The 12,555-nt window shown below is 48.3% G+C and overlaps 1 protein-coding gene across 1 annotated transcript in view; it reads right to left on the bottom strand.

The window, feature by feature from the left end:
- The window catches only part of EPHB1 (EPH receptor B1), a 396,322-nt gene that overhangs the window by 233,228 nt on the left and 150,539 nt on the right, over positions 1–12,555 (bottom strand). Inside the window, exon 3 of the mRNA XM_081798416.1 lies at positions 4,909–5,590. Within this exon, the coding sequence (XP_081654542.1) occupies positions 4,909–5,590 (682 nt within the window). The remainder of the gene's footprint in view (positions 1–4,908; positions 5,591–12,555) is intronic.

Here is a 12,555-nt window from a genome sequence, read left to right as displayed (position 1 = left end):
GTGGGTTTGACCATGCCCTTGACGACAGCAGTGGCACCCCTGATGTTTGCTCCCAGGACAGTCTTGAGTGACCCAGCTGGTCCTGGCCAGCTGCAGGGAAAGCTGTTCCTTTCTGTAACCCCTAGACAGTCGTCCCTCGGCTTTCTGTCCCTCTCTCCTCTGCAGGCTTCCTAGCAGCTCAGGGTGTCAGGGCCCTACACAGCCTTCCCAGCCCCTACTCCAGGTGCAATGATGCTCTACTCCCTGCTGGCCTTGTGCTCAGTCTGCCCCGCCTCCAGCCCACTCCTGCCGTCCCTCTTCCCAGATGCCTTCTACATCCCTTCAGGTGCGCCCTTTCCGCAAATCCCACAGGCCCAAGATGCCTTCAGGGACCTCTCCCAAACCCCCTTCTCCTCTATTCCAGCAATACAGATGGTTCTGGTCTAGAGCTTATATCTAGGGTTCTTGGCCTGGCCTCCACTTACATCTCAGAAGAGGTCATCTGGGGATGTCATTTTATAAAGCCTTTCCTGTGGGTTCTCATGCTCACCCTGGGATCAAGAATCACTGCTTCAGATGACCGTCATCCTCTTTCAGGCTATGGGAGTCTTCTCAGACCTTCAGCTCACAAAGACCACCTGCCTACCCCACCTGCTTCAAGGCAGGTTGCATGAGCCACACCTTCCAAATGTGTGTTGCCTGACTCACTGACTTGTTGAGGCACAGTGGATCACACATATGTGCTGATCCCTGGTCACTGCCGGACAGTCATGGAGCTGGGCCTGCAGAGGTGCAGGCAGGGGATGACTGAATGTTCAGGTGTCCTGCTGACCTGTGTCTCTGAGTGGGGATTCCACATGCCACCTTCCTTCCAGAATCTTATTCTCTTAGAAGCCAGAGTCAGATGGTGTGTTTTTGGGCTTAAGGGCAATGACATGGCATCACGTGGGCTTCCAGAGCATTCTCATATCCATTGCCCACTTGATTTTCACATACCCTGAGAAGCAGGCAAAAAAGACGAGGCTATCATGGGAAAGGACTTACCTAAAAGCCACCAGAAGCTCACAGCAGAGCCAGGCCTAAAACCAGCTCCTGTCTCTAGTTTAGGCCTCTTCCACCTGGATGCACCCCCTTCCCCTTTCATCTCCCTGCACCCTCCTCAAGTGACAGCACTAACAACGAAGGCCTGGGCCCCATGGGTCAGTGTGTGCCCTCAACAGTGGTGAGCCCGGTGGCCTATTCCTCCTGGAGCAGGAATAAGGAAGGATGACAGGGAAGGTCATGGAAGGCACTGTTGTTCCCTGAGTCCTGAATGTGGCTGGAAGGGCAGGCTAATGAGGCAGCTCCTTTTGGAAGCTCCAGGGACTATGCCTGGGAGGGAATGCCAGGCCCTCAAGGAGCACTCAGGGGCAGAAACAGAATCAAGCCCCATGCTCCAGCTAGGATCTGGCTGCCAGAGGCTGTCTTAGCACCTGAGACCCATCCCTGGGCAACTAAATGGGACACTGTAGCCCTGAAGCTTCTAACAGACAGCTAAGATGCCTTCCCATGCCAGGTTCCCCCTAGCAACTGTCAGTCTCAGCCCAGCCATCCTCCCCAACACTCGCTTCAACTGGTGCGATATTTCAGGCTCCACAGCACAGAGAGAGCTTGCCGAGCACTGGCTCTCAGTGTCCCTGGCCCCAGGGAGGGACAGACTGCAGGGACCCACACAGAAAATCAACATAGCCATCAACCTGAGTAGGGAGGGTATGGGGCAGGTGGAAGCCATGATTGCTCATTAATCCACTAGACTATGAGCATAAGGCTTGAAGTTGGGGCAGATGGGCCATTTTCCTAGTAATTAACAATTTCATAGATGGGGTCAGAGTCACTGGCTGGGTCAGCAGGTTACTCTGATTCTGCCTGATCGGCCCAACCTGTGTGAGCAGAAAGGATGAGTCTGGCAGAGGCCTAGGGTCGTGGAACCCTCTAGAAAGTGCATCTGCCACTTGCTGCACATCCTAATGTGTAAGCTCCCCCCCACAGCTTTCTCTGCCTGCCCCCCCTCTCGCCACTACCCTCTTCAGAACAGGAGCAGATCTAGGCCAGGACCACTCTTCACTGGCTGGGCTGCCTAATTGGTCTCCAGGTGTTTCCGCACAACTGAGCGACTGGTCCCCATGACTCTGACAGGAGAGGCTTTAGCAGATGCAAAGTGAAAGTCAGAAAAAGTCCCTGTCCATGTTGAAAATCTGTCTTGCCAAAAAATAATAGAAAGGATATTCTATAGATCTGACACAGGTGAAAAGGCCCAATTCAAATTTCCAGAAAAGAAAAATCTATTAGGTCAACATAATTGTGTGAAGCCCAGGACCATCCAGGCTTTGCCCAGCCAGATTCCAGGGCATTCATTCTCGGGGCTGTGTTGGGGGAGAGGAGCTTGCCTTCCTTCTCCAGTCCTACCAGGACCACTGACGGAGGCTCACCCACAATTCTCTGGCATCCCCCATTCTCCACACTGCTGGCCTCATGAAAACTGGCAATACTAAGCAAGCCACCCCACAACGCCTGTGAAGGGCTACATGTCAGGTGCCCACCTGACAGCATAGCGTGAGCCCCCAAAATGGGTGGGGTCCCCTTGCTTGGAGACACACCACAGGGACCAGTCACAAATCCTTCCACCTGCACTGCCCATCTCCCTCCAAAGGCTGCAGAGTCCTCCCAAGATCACCGTCAATGGCCAAGGCCTCTTCACCTCCCTGGGGCAGCCTGCTAAGGCCTGGGAAGGAAGCTCTGGCTCAGCCATCAAAGCCAGATTGCCAGCAGAGCCAATGGCCAAGACTTGGAGGATGCATCTTAAAGTTCTTGAGACAGAAAAACAAAGGCGCTTCTCTGCCCTTCTAGGGCACTAAGCTCAGCCAGGCTGCTGGGCTGTAAGACCCATGATGCCACCAGCCTTGCCACTCTCCACTCTCGGAGTTGCCACCAAAATGTGGCCTGTCTGTGCCTCTAAAATGGCAAAGTGACTGTGTGTGGTCTCCTCATTTCCTCCAGCCTCCAATGTGTTTGCAATAAGCAATCAGTGAAATCAAGCCAGGTTCATAATAACTCTAGATGAGGAACGTCCACCAACAGTCAGAAGGGGGTTGGAGCTGGGCGTGGAGAATGGAAAAAAACCATTTGGATTTACATATTTGTCTCCATAGGCCCTCCCACAACAACCACAGGAGGTGACTGACAAGCAGCATGGACAGCAGAACCCCCCAAAAGAGAAAAGTTCCAATTCGCCCAAAGAAATGAGAGCCTGTTCCCGGAGTCGCAGTTAAATCAGAACCAATCAGTGCTTGCTCTGGATCCTGCCCTTCTGCTCGGGAAATAATGAGAACATGGAGAGGGCCGCAGCCAGCAAGTGCAGCATGGCAGACCTCTGAAGCCTGGAGAAATCACCAGCGCTATTGCAAGCGCGCCCGGCAGCTGCAGCACCTGCACCTTTAAGAACTCAGCCTAGTGCCCAGGTCCCCACTCAGACACTGACAAATGCCCAAGAGGGCACCTCCTGCCCCACCCCCAACCAAGGGGACAAAGAGGAGTGCTTTGGGGCCAGGCAAGGCCGGTTTTAAAACTGTCTGCCTTGATTCATCACTCGATCTGGCACTCTCTCCCCTCTGTTTCCACACCATCCATCACGGGTACCATAACCAAGAAATCCAATAAAAACACAAAGGCCTAACTCTCCACTCTCAGCAGGCTTCAGAAAGGCTGTATTAGTGCCCCAGCCCAGGCAATTAGCTGAGTCCAAAGGACTGCGGAGCTGATGGGCATTAGCAATCCGGTGCCTGGTGCCTGGCTGCAGGCATTTGGGGAGCAGAGGAAGTGGGAAAGGAGACAGGCAAGGACTGATACAGCTCCAACTACAACTTGTCCCCCAAAGGTCTGGAGCAACCTAAATGATGAGCGAGGGTCAAGGTGGTCATTTCTGGGTCTATGTGACTCTGAAGGTTTGACTGCCATGGGCAAAATTTCATAAAAGAAAGCATTCTTCTTTTCCCCAACTCTGGACACCCCCTACCTGTGTTCAGCTTCCATGAACTTACTAAAGAAATGAACCGTGGGCTCTCTAGACCCTCCTATTCACTCTTGGAGAAGAATCTCCAGCCAGTTCAGCTCATTTATTACCATGTATTGGACATGTGCTCTCCTGGACCGAGGGGAGCCCATGTGAGCACATAGCTCCCTGACACTCCCCAACCGCACCACTCTGTATCATTCAAGCAAAGGTCATACAATAGCTTGTACCTCCTTCCCCCATTTCTGGTAGTGCATCTCCTGCCAGGACACGTGAAAGCTAGGCCCCATCCCTGCCCCAGGACTTGGCATTGAGCCCCGGGAGCAAGATAGGTAAGCATAGAACTTCGAGTTTACAAGCTCCATGGGTCCAGGACCAAGTTGGGTAGTGGGGTAGCTGAACTGAAATGACCTAAAATATTTTCCAAATCCAGTCACTTCTCAACTACCCTTGAGTGAACTGTCCATGACAACCCCAATCCTGCATGCCTCAGTGCATGGGATTTAACGCGACACAGGGGTGTGTGTGTGTGTGTGTCTAGGGGAGGGAGGGCAGGAGGAAGGGGGAGAGAGCTCACGTACACATGTGAGAGAGAATATGAATGTCTGTGGCCCATAACTAAATATAACTGAGTGGTTATTAAGTTCTTATCTACCATTTGGAATTCTCCCTATCTCTTCCCTCACCATGAACACTGGCATTCTGGTTGGACACAACTGAAAAATCATCATGCCTTGCACTGGGGATGGAGGTTCCCTGGACCTTTATAATAAGCCATCAGGTGCTTCTGTTTCTTTGTGACCCAGAGCTGGAGATGGGGAAAATTCACAGATCAGGCCCTGCCCCAGGAAGGGGAGGCCTTATGAGGCCATAGGACTTACCCTTGCAGACCACACTGTTCTCAGCCTCATAGCCAGGCTTGCACGTGCAGCGCCCAATGGGCACCATCCACTCTCCATCCCCGTTGCAGTAGAGTTTGATGGGCACGTCTACTTCCTCTGCGTTGGGGATGCATGTCCCCCGAGCAATCACCAGAGATGTACTCTCTGCCCCCGTCATGGTCTCTGGAAACACTGCAAAATTCTGCACAATGCTGGGACACTTCTTAAAGAAGACACGAACAGAAAGGAGAGACATACAGGCTCCATAATCCTGGAAAGCGAGGTAAAAACCATTCCGAGTCAGAGGCCCAAAGCTCCTGACTTCTGTATTGACCTTCATCAGCCTTCCCCCGAAGTCCACCTGGGAGAAGCTCTCATCTGCAGCAATGGTGTCTACTTTGAGGTAGGGGGCCTCAGACCAGAAGGCCGACTTCTTGGTGGCAATAACTGAGTCAGTCTCATAGTAGTACAAGTTGAAGGTCTCCTTACAGGAGCCTGGGACGTTGGGGAGGCTGCTGCAGTCTCTCACAGTGAAGCGCATCTCCGTGTAGATGCGGTGAGCCCCCCGCCGGTTGATGAAGGTGGTGAGGAGCCAGTTGTTTTGGTTGGGCTCGAAGACGTTGCACACCTGATAGGTGCGGATGGTGTTCAGGTTTTCATCGTAGCCACTGACTTCCTCCCACTGAACCAGGCAGACCACGGGTGCACACATGCAAAAACACGAAAGAGAGAGTAAGAAGACCAAGAAGAGAGGCAGAGCAGAGAAGCCTGGTGCTGGAGGGGGCCTTACGAGCTCACCAGCCCCGCTGCTTGACCTAAGACAGGAACACCCCAACCCTAACTTGCTTTTAAAGACCTCCTCATAAGCAGACTTCAAAGATTTCTCTGCTGGCCCCCCTGAAATATAATAGATTTCCCTCTAGAAAGCCTTCCTTCATCCAACCAACAGCACTCCTGCTGTGACTATGGCTCATTACGTCCACAGGGACAACCAGCATCTTCCCGCCCTAGGCGACAGCAGGGACTTGAGACCTCAGTGCCATGGCCTCTCCTCCCCACAGCCACCCCCGTGGATTAGGGGTCTGACTACAGGACACCCGTCACCCTGGAAATCTTCAGAACCTCATTGCCTTTACTGTGGTGAAGCTCATTTAGAGTCATGAAAAGCATAAGAATATAAGGCTTTTCAGAATTTCTCAACAAACTGAGATTCTCATAAACTTTTGTTTTATAACATCAATCCCTTTGAAAGAGCTAGACCAGAAAACTTGTAGGAGTAGGGGCTACTAAGTGAGATCCTTAAGGAACAAATCAAGCTTCATTGTGTGCAAACTGCTAGCAGGGACCCAATGGAAGGAAATGCTGGAGGATATCACACAGGGAGGAAGGAGGGCTTCTTAGCAGAGGAGAGACAGCATGCTTGGAATTGGAAAAGAAAACTCATTTTTAGCAGCCCTCTAGGCAGGAAGGAGAAGAGAAACATTGCGTTTATTAAATGCTGTCTCTCCATCTTCCCTATAACATTGAAAACTGGATACTGTCACCCCCAATTTACAGATGAAAAGATACGCAATTCGCCCATGGTCACATGACCATAAGAGGAGACAGGATAGAGAGGAGATAGGAAGAAGTGCTTTGAATGGCCAAAGAAATGCTCCTACTAACTTATTTCAGTAACAGGTAATAAGGGGCAGGAGGTCCTTAAAGGCACGGCTTCCTTAACCAAGCCACTCAGCGGCAGGAGCCGGAGAAGAGTGACTGAGTCATTCTTTCTTCCTTGGGCTGGCAGAGGAAGCAGCTGCCCATCCTGGGGAGCTCTCAGGACCCTGACCTCAAGAACTGGGGGTATTCCCAGGAAGTTTCAATACGTTTGTTAAATTCCCTTCTGCTTGCCCGAAACAAATAAGGGACAGAAGAAATTGAGCTTCCTAAAATGAAAAGAAAAAATAAATTGAGATCCTTGATCTTAATATTTAGCAGTGGCAAAAAAAAAAAAAAATTATAGAAAATAGTACCCATTTCTCTAAATACTGTGCTAATTGCTTATTGTTCACAGTGTGGAGCTGAAATAGACAAACTAGAATTCTTCATTTAAAAAGTTGAAGTCAATCTTGTGTGCGTGGAAAATAGACACAGTTGCTTCTTGCACAGAATTAAGCCCCCTGTAGGAGCAGGAGGGCTAGGCTGTCTTTCAAGCTTATGCCAGAGCATCTGAAGACCAGGCATGGTGTGGAGGAAAAAATGGGCACACGGAGAGCTGTCCCTGCCCACCCAGCCCTGTAGAGTGACCTCACGGCCACTCCTGCTGCCCGGGCCCTGCCCCCGAAGCACCTGAGTAGCAGTCCATCCAAGGCCCTTCTCCCCCCACCGCTGCCAGCCCCCCAGGAAGGTCCCTTCCCCAGCCTGGAGTCCTGGGTGAGTTCCTTCCAGATCCTTGCACACTGCCAAACCTCACCTGGACTTTGCTTAATTTCTTATTGATTCTCTAGATGTCAACGAATCACTTTTTATTCCTTCTTAAAGATTGTGTTTTGTTCTATTTAAATGTGTTTGTTAAAGTTACCTTCTGCTTGCCTGGGTTTTTGGAACCAGAAGCAAATATATTAGGGAGAAGTTGCTGACAGTGGTTTTAGTTCAAATTTTCAGACCTTTCTCCCTTCCGTGGCCTCTTTGAAATAACATTTTTCTGGTGGACCCTACGTGACTTCGGAGGGAAGGATGGGTTTCTTCTGCTGTTCTGCAAGTGTTTAAACAGCAGACTCCCCGTCCATTACTTCAGCCGGGCTGTGTAAAGTCTCAGCATGAACACGGGGCGCCTTTGTCAAGGCACAGGTGAAGCCCGTGGCCCTATTTAGGACAGGAACCCATCCCAGCCAGAGTCCCTGACCCCCACTCAAGACTACCGCAGCTTCACTGTGTGGGAGCAGGACAGGAAGCCCGCCTTTCGGGGCTCACCTTAGCACTGAGACTGTCACCACCAGCGGGTCTTAAGTAGACAGAATGAGGCATTTCTACTCTGTGGAGCTAGGATATTGAGAACATTTATCTTAGAAAATGATGCTGATTGGTGTTATAAGACCCAACAGAGGTAATCGTTTCAAACATTAATCTCTCTGGGCCTCAGTTTTCTCATCTGTAAAATGAGGACTCATACTGGGTGACCCTGAGTTATAAAAATTCTGCACAGATTTAATTGATTCCATGACAGCTCCTAAGGGAGCGATCAAAGCAAATTAGGAGGAATACAGCTGTATATTCAAAGGAAAAGGGTGGAGAGAAATTGAGAGAAAGGAAAATAACTCCCTGATGTTTGGGGAAAGGCCGTGATAGAGTCTCACATTCATTTCTTTCTCTCTCTCATTCCCCTGCCAGCAGGTAAGACAGGGATTGGAAAAATAAACATGATCAGAGTGGGCTCAAGGAGGTATGAACGCCTTCCAGGCAAGTGGCAATTAGGGGTGGGGGCCTTGAAGAAAGAGAGTATTTTGGCAAACAGAGTTGAGGGTGCAATGGCATTCCCAGCAGGGAGGGACAAACACTGCTATTTGTTTGTGATATTTGGAATCAGCCTCCTTGCTTTGGAGTTATACCTCATTCACTCATCAATGAAAAAAATATTTACCGAATGCCAACTTTATGCCAGGCGTTCTATTAGCCACTGGGGATACAACAATATGAAGCTTATAGTCTAGTGAGAGAAACAGAAATTAGACAAATGGTTATTAAAATAACTAAATAATGACAATTGGGCTAACTGCTGTGAGGGAATATTACAGGGTGCCAAGAGAGGGGGTGTACCTGATACACAGAGGAACGTCAAGGAAGACCCTCCAAACTATGGACGGATAGGAGTTAAGTCAGAAGTATGTGTCTGGAGGGGGCCAAGAGGAACAGAGAAGGAGTGCAGCATCGAGGCCCAGGAACAGCAAGTGCAAAGGCCCTGTGGTGGGACAATGTGTCCTGGTGCCATTGAGTAATGTCGTCTGTGTGGCACAAGAGTCATAAAAAGCTGCAGGTGCAGGAATAAGACTGAGGAGAGGATGAGTCTGGTCTAAAACTCTGAATTTCATACTGAGGGTAACTGGAAGTTACTAAAACTCATCAGTTTTAGTGAGGAGAAGTACAGGTGATCAGAACTGGGTTTTTAGATTTCTCTGATGTAGAAACTGGGTTGGAGGGCCACCCCAATGCACGGTCAGGACAACCGGATGTGCGTAGAGCGGTACCGGCCACCCATGACAGTAGGTTGGACGAGACCTGTGGAAACCGGAAGGACATCCTGGGGTAGAATCCCAAAGTTCTCATGGGCTGAGTGGGGGGGAGGGGTCAGAGAGAGACTTGACCAGACCACGGGTCATGCATCCCCACAATGGTCTTCAACGCATCAGTCCTACCTCCCCAACCACTTTGAGCTACTCTGTGTCCCCAGGCACGCTGCTTCCCAGCTCCCTACAAAAGAGGAGCCTTATCAGCGCCGGATATCCTACCCCCCCAGATGTGTAGCACCCAGATTCTTTCAGCCAAGGCCCATGCTAGCCCTGGTCCCCAGGATGTACTCTCACTGCCTGTCCCAAAGCTGATTTCCTAAAGGTCTCTGTTCAGTGGCAGCTTCTCAGCCTCTCCTTCCAGGCATCTGACCTACGCCTCCTGTGTTCCTTTCTGTAATTGTTTCTTCCCATTAAAATGACAGCAAAGCACCATGATTTGCTTATCAGCTTGGCCAAAAATTGGAAAGATAAAATATCAAGTCTTGGTAAGAATCTAGAGCAAAGGGTATTCTCAAGCCTACCGGTGACGGTGTGACTGGTGAAATCTTTGAGAAGTCATATCAATAGTTTCTCTCAACATTTAAAATGTTGGCCACAACTCAGATCAGTAGGGAAAAGGTACATCATTTTAAGGGACGCCTGGGTGGCTCAGTCGTTGAGCGTCTGCCTTCAGCTCAGGTCATGATCCCAGGGTCCTGGGATCAAGTCCCGCATCGGGCTCCCTGCTCGGCGGGAAGCCTGCTTCTCCCTCCGTCTCTGCCCCTACCTCTGCTTGTGCTCATGCTCTCTCTCAAATAAATAAACAAAATCTTTAAAAAAAAAAAAAAAAAGAAATCATTATGATAACTGAGTAGCCATCTGGGAAAAAACAACTTTGCCTCCATACCTCATTCCTTACTTCAGGATAAATTCTTAGTGAATCAAAGGTTTAAACATTAAAAATGAAACCATAAAAATACTAAAAGAAACCATGGAGACAATTTATGTACAGTAATTATGACATGAAACTCAGAAGCCACAAATGAACAGATTGATCAATTCAACTCCATACAATTTTTTTAAGTGGCATAACAAAAATGGCCAGAAGTAAAATCAAAAGGAAAAAAAAAAAAACAACGGAAACATGCTGGGAAGGAACTATTTATAAACTTATCATGGATAAAGTATTAATTTCCCCTAATAATATAAAGATAATCTATATATCAATAATAAGATACAAAAATAGGCAAGGGATATTAACAAACTGCTCACTAAAAAAGAGATAGATGTAGCTTATAAACATATGAAAAGATATTGAACATTATTCAATATAACCAAAATGGTAATTAACTACATTGTGATACTTCTTTTTTTTTTTTGGTCGGACAGAAGTTTGATAATACACTGTGTTGGAGAAGGTGTGGAAAATAAGCACTCTGATACACAGCTAGATGAAGGGCAAATTGATACAGCTTCTATAAAAATTTTGGTTTTTATTTATCAAAATTGTAACTGCACACACCCTTTGAGTCAGCCATTCACTTCTAAGATCAAGCCTCAGATATTCTTTTATATATGTAAAGATAGGTATGAACAATTATTACCTTCTGCCACCACCACCTCCAGAATTTTATGCATGCTCAGGACATCTGGAGATGGCTGGGCCTCAGAGGATCATGGGCCTATGGACAATGTAGCAGCCTTCTCCGATTTGCTCTGAGTTGGACCTCTGGGAGCTTTGCACAAGTGTGGTGGAAAGAACTATTACTCGAGACTGAAATTCTCATCAACTCGTGGGACGGGGAGTGCTCAGAGTCTGAAATAATTTGACTACAAGAAAATAAGGTCCAGAATTTTTCTTGTGCATGTTTATTTGTGGACTAAGATTCATAATGCACACCAATCTGACTTTAGTCCTCCGTTCTTGGAGCTCTCAACCAGACTCCAATATGGCACCTAAGAGCCTTGTTAATGTCCATCAACCAGTAAACACCTAAATAAAATGTGATGTGGCCAGACAATGGAATACTATTCAGAAATAAAAAAGAATGAAGTACTGATACATGCAACAATATGGATAAACCTCTAAAACACTATGCTATATTAGACCATATATTGCATGATTCCATATACATGAACTGTCCAGAAAAGGCAAATCTATAGCTAGAAAAGTATTAGTACTTCCCTGGCACTGGAGATGGGAATGGGCAGTAACTGCAAATGCGCATGCAGAATCTTTTTTGGAGGTGATGGAAATGTTCTAAAATGGGATTGTGGGGATAACTACACAATTCTGTAAACTTACTAAAAATTATTGAACTGTACAACGCAAATGAATAAATTTTATGACATGTAACTAATATTTCAACCTAGCTTTTTAAAAAAAACTCTTTGGGGTGCCTGGGTGGCTCAGTTGGTTAAGTATCTGACTCTTGATTTCAGATCAGGTCCTGATCTCAGGGTGAGATCAGGCCCTGAGTCAGGCTCTGTGCTCAGCGGGGATCTGCTGGAGATTCTCTCTCTCTCTCCCTCTCCCTTTGCCCTTCCCCCCATGCACTCTCTCTTTCTCTCTCTCTCTAAAATGAATAAATACATCTTTAAAAAAAACCTCTTTGTTTTCCAGTCCAGCCTACACCTCAACACCCCAACAATGCCAGCTTGGTCTCTATTATCCACAAAAGGCATGCCCATTGCAACTTTAGGCCCTTGTTTGACCTATCCACTGAGCCGGGGATGCCCTTCTCATTCCTTTATCCCTATATCCCAAGTGACCAGTATTTGCTTGACCAAGTTTATTTGTGGATGAACAAGTGATGCCTAAGTTGAGGCAAAGATGGCAACGAGAGAGGGGACAGGTGGCCAAGGAAGTGGAATCCTATCACTGATGCTGGGACCCTGAGTAAAATCACCAGGGTCGTCCAAAGATGGGATCAGAACTTTGGGCCCAGGAGCCCACAGAAGGACCACCTGATTTTCCAGCCTGGAATCAGGCAGGTATCAGGCCAAAAGCGCCCTCTGTGTCTAACACACCCACTTTGTCACCATAATTTACCATTTCTTCCAGAACAATGTTCCTCTTATTTGGCTTCTCTCTTGCATCCCCAGGACCATACGCTAGGGCTGGCATGACTTATTGCCTGGACTTATGCCCTGGGTTGCTGTTTGTCAGAAAGTAATGACAACAGACCAGGCAAGAGATGGCAAGTGTTCAAACCAGGGCCACATCCTCTCACATCTGCACCCTGAGACAGTGCCCATCCCCGCCTCTTGCTGCTGCTGTTGATGTTCTGACCGGCGTGACACCTTTCTTCTACCCCACCCTCATGCCATCTCAATCCCTCCGAGAACCAGAGAAGAACAGATCTGGCTGGAAACCACTGTAGGTCATGTAGACCAAAAC

This window comes from Leptonychotes weddellii, chromosome 1 (genome assembly GCF_054177405.1).
Source record: "Leptonychotes weddellii isolate Sample4059 chromosome 1, ASM5417740v2, whole genome shotgun sequence".
Lineage (NCBI taxonomy): Eukaryota > Metazoa > Chordata > Mammalia > Carnivora > Phocidae > Leptonychotes > Leptonychotes weddellii.
Note: the sequence above shows the minus strand (reverse complement) of the source record. Positions and strands in the feature narration are given on the sequence as shown.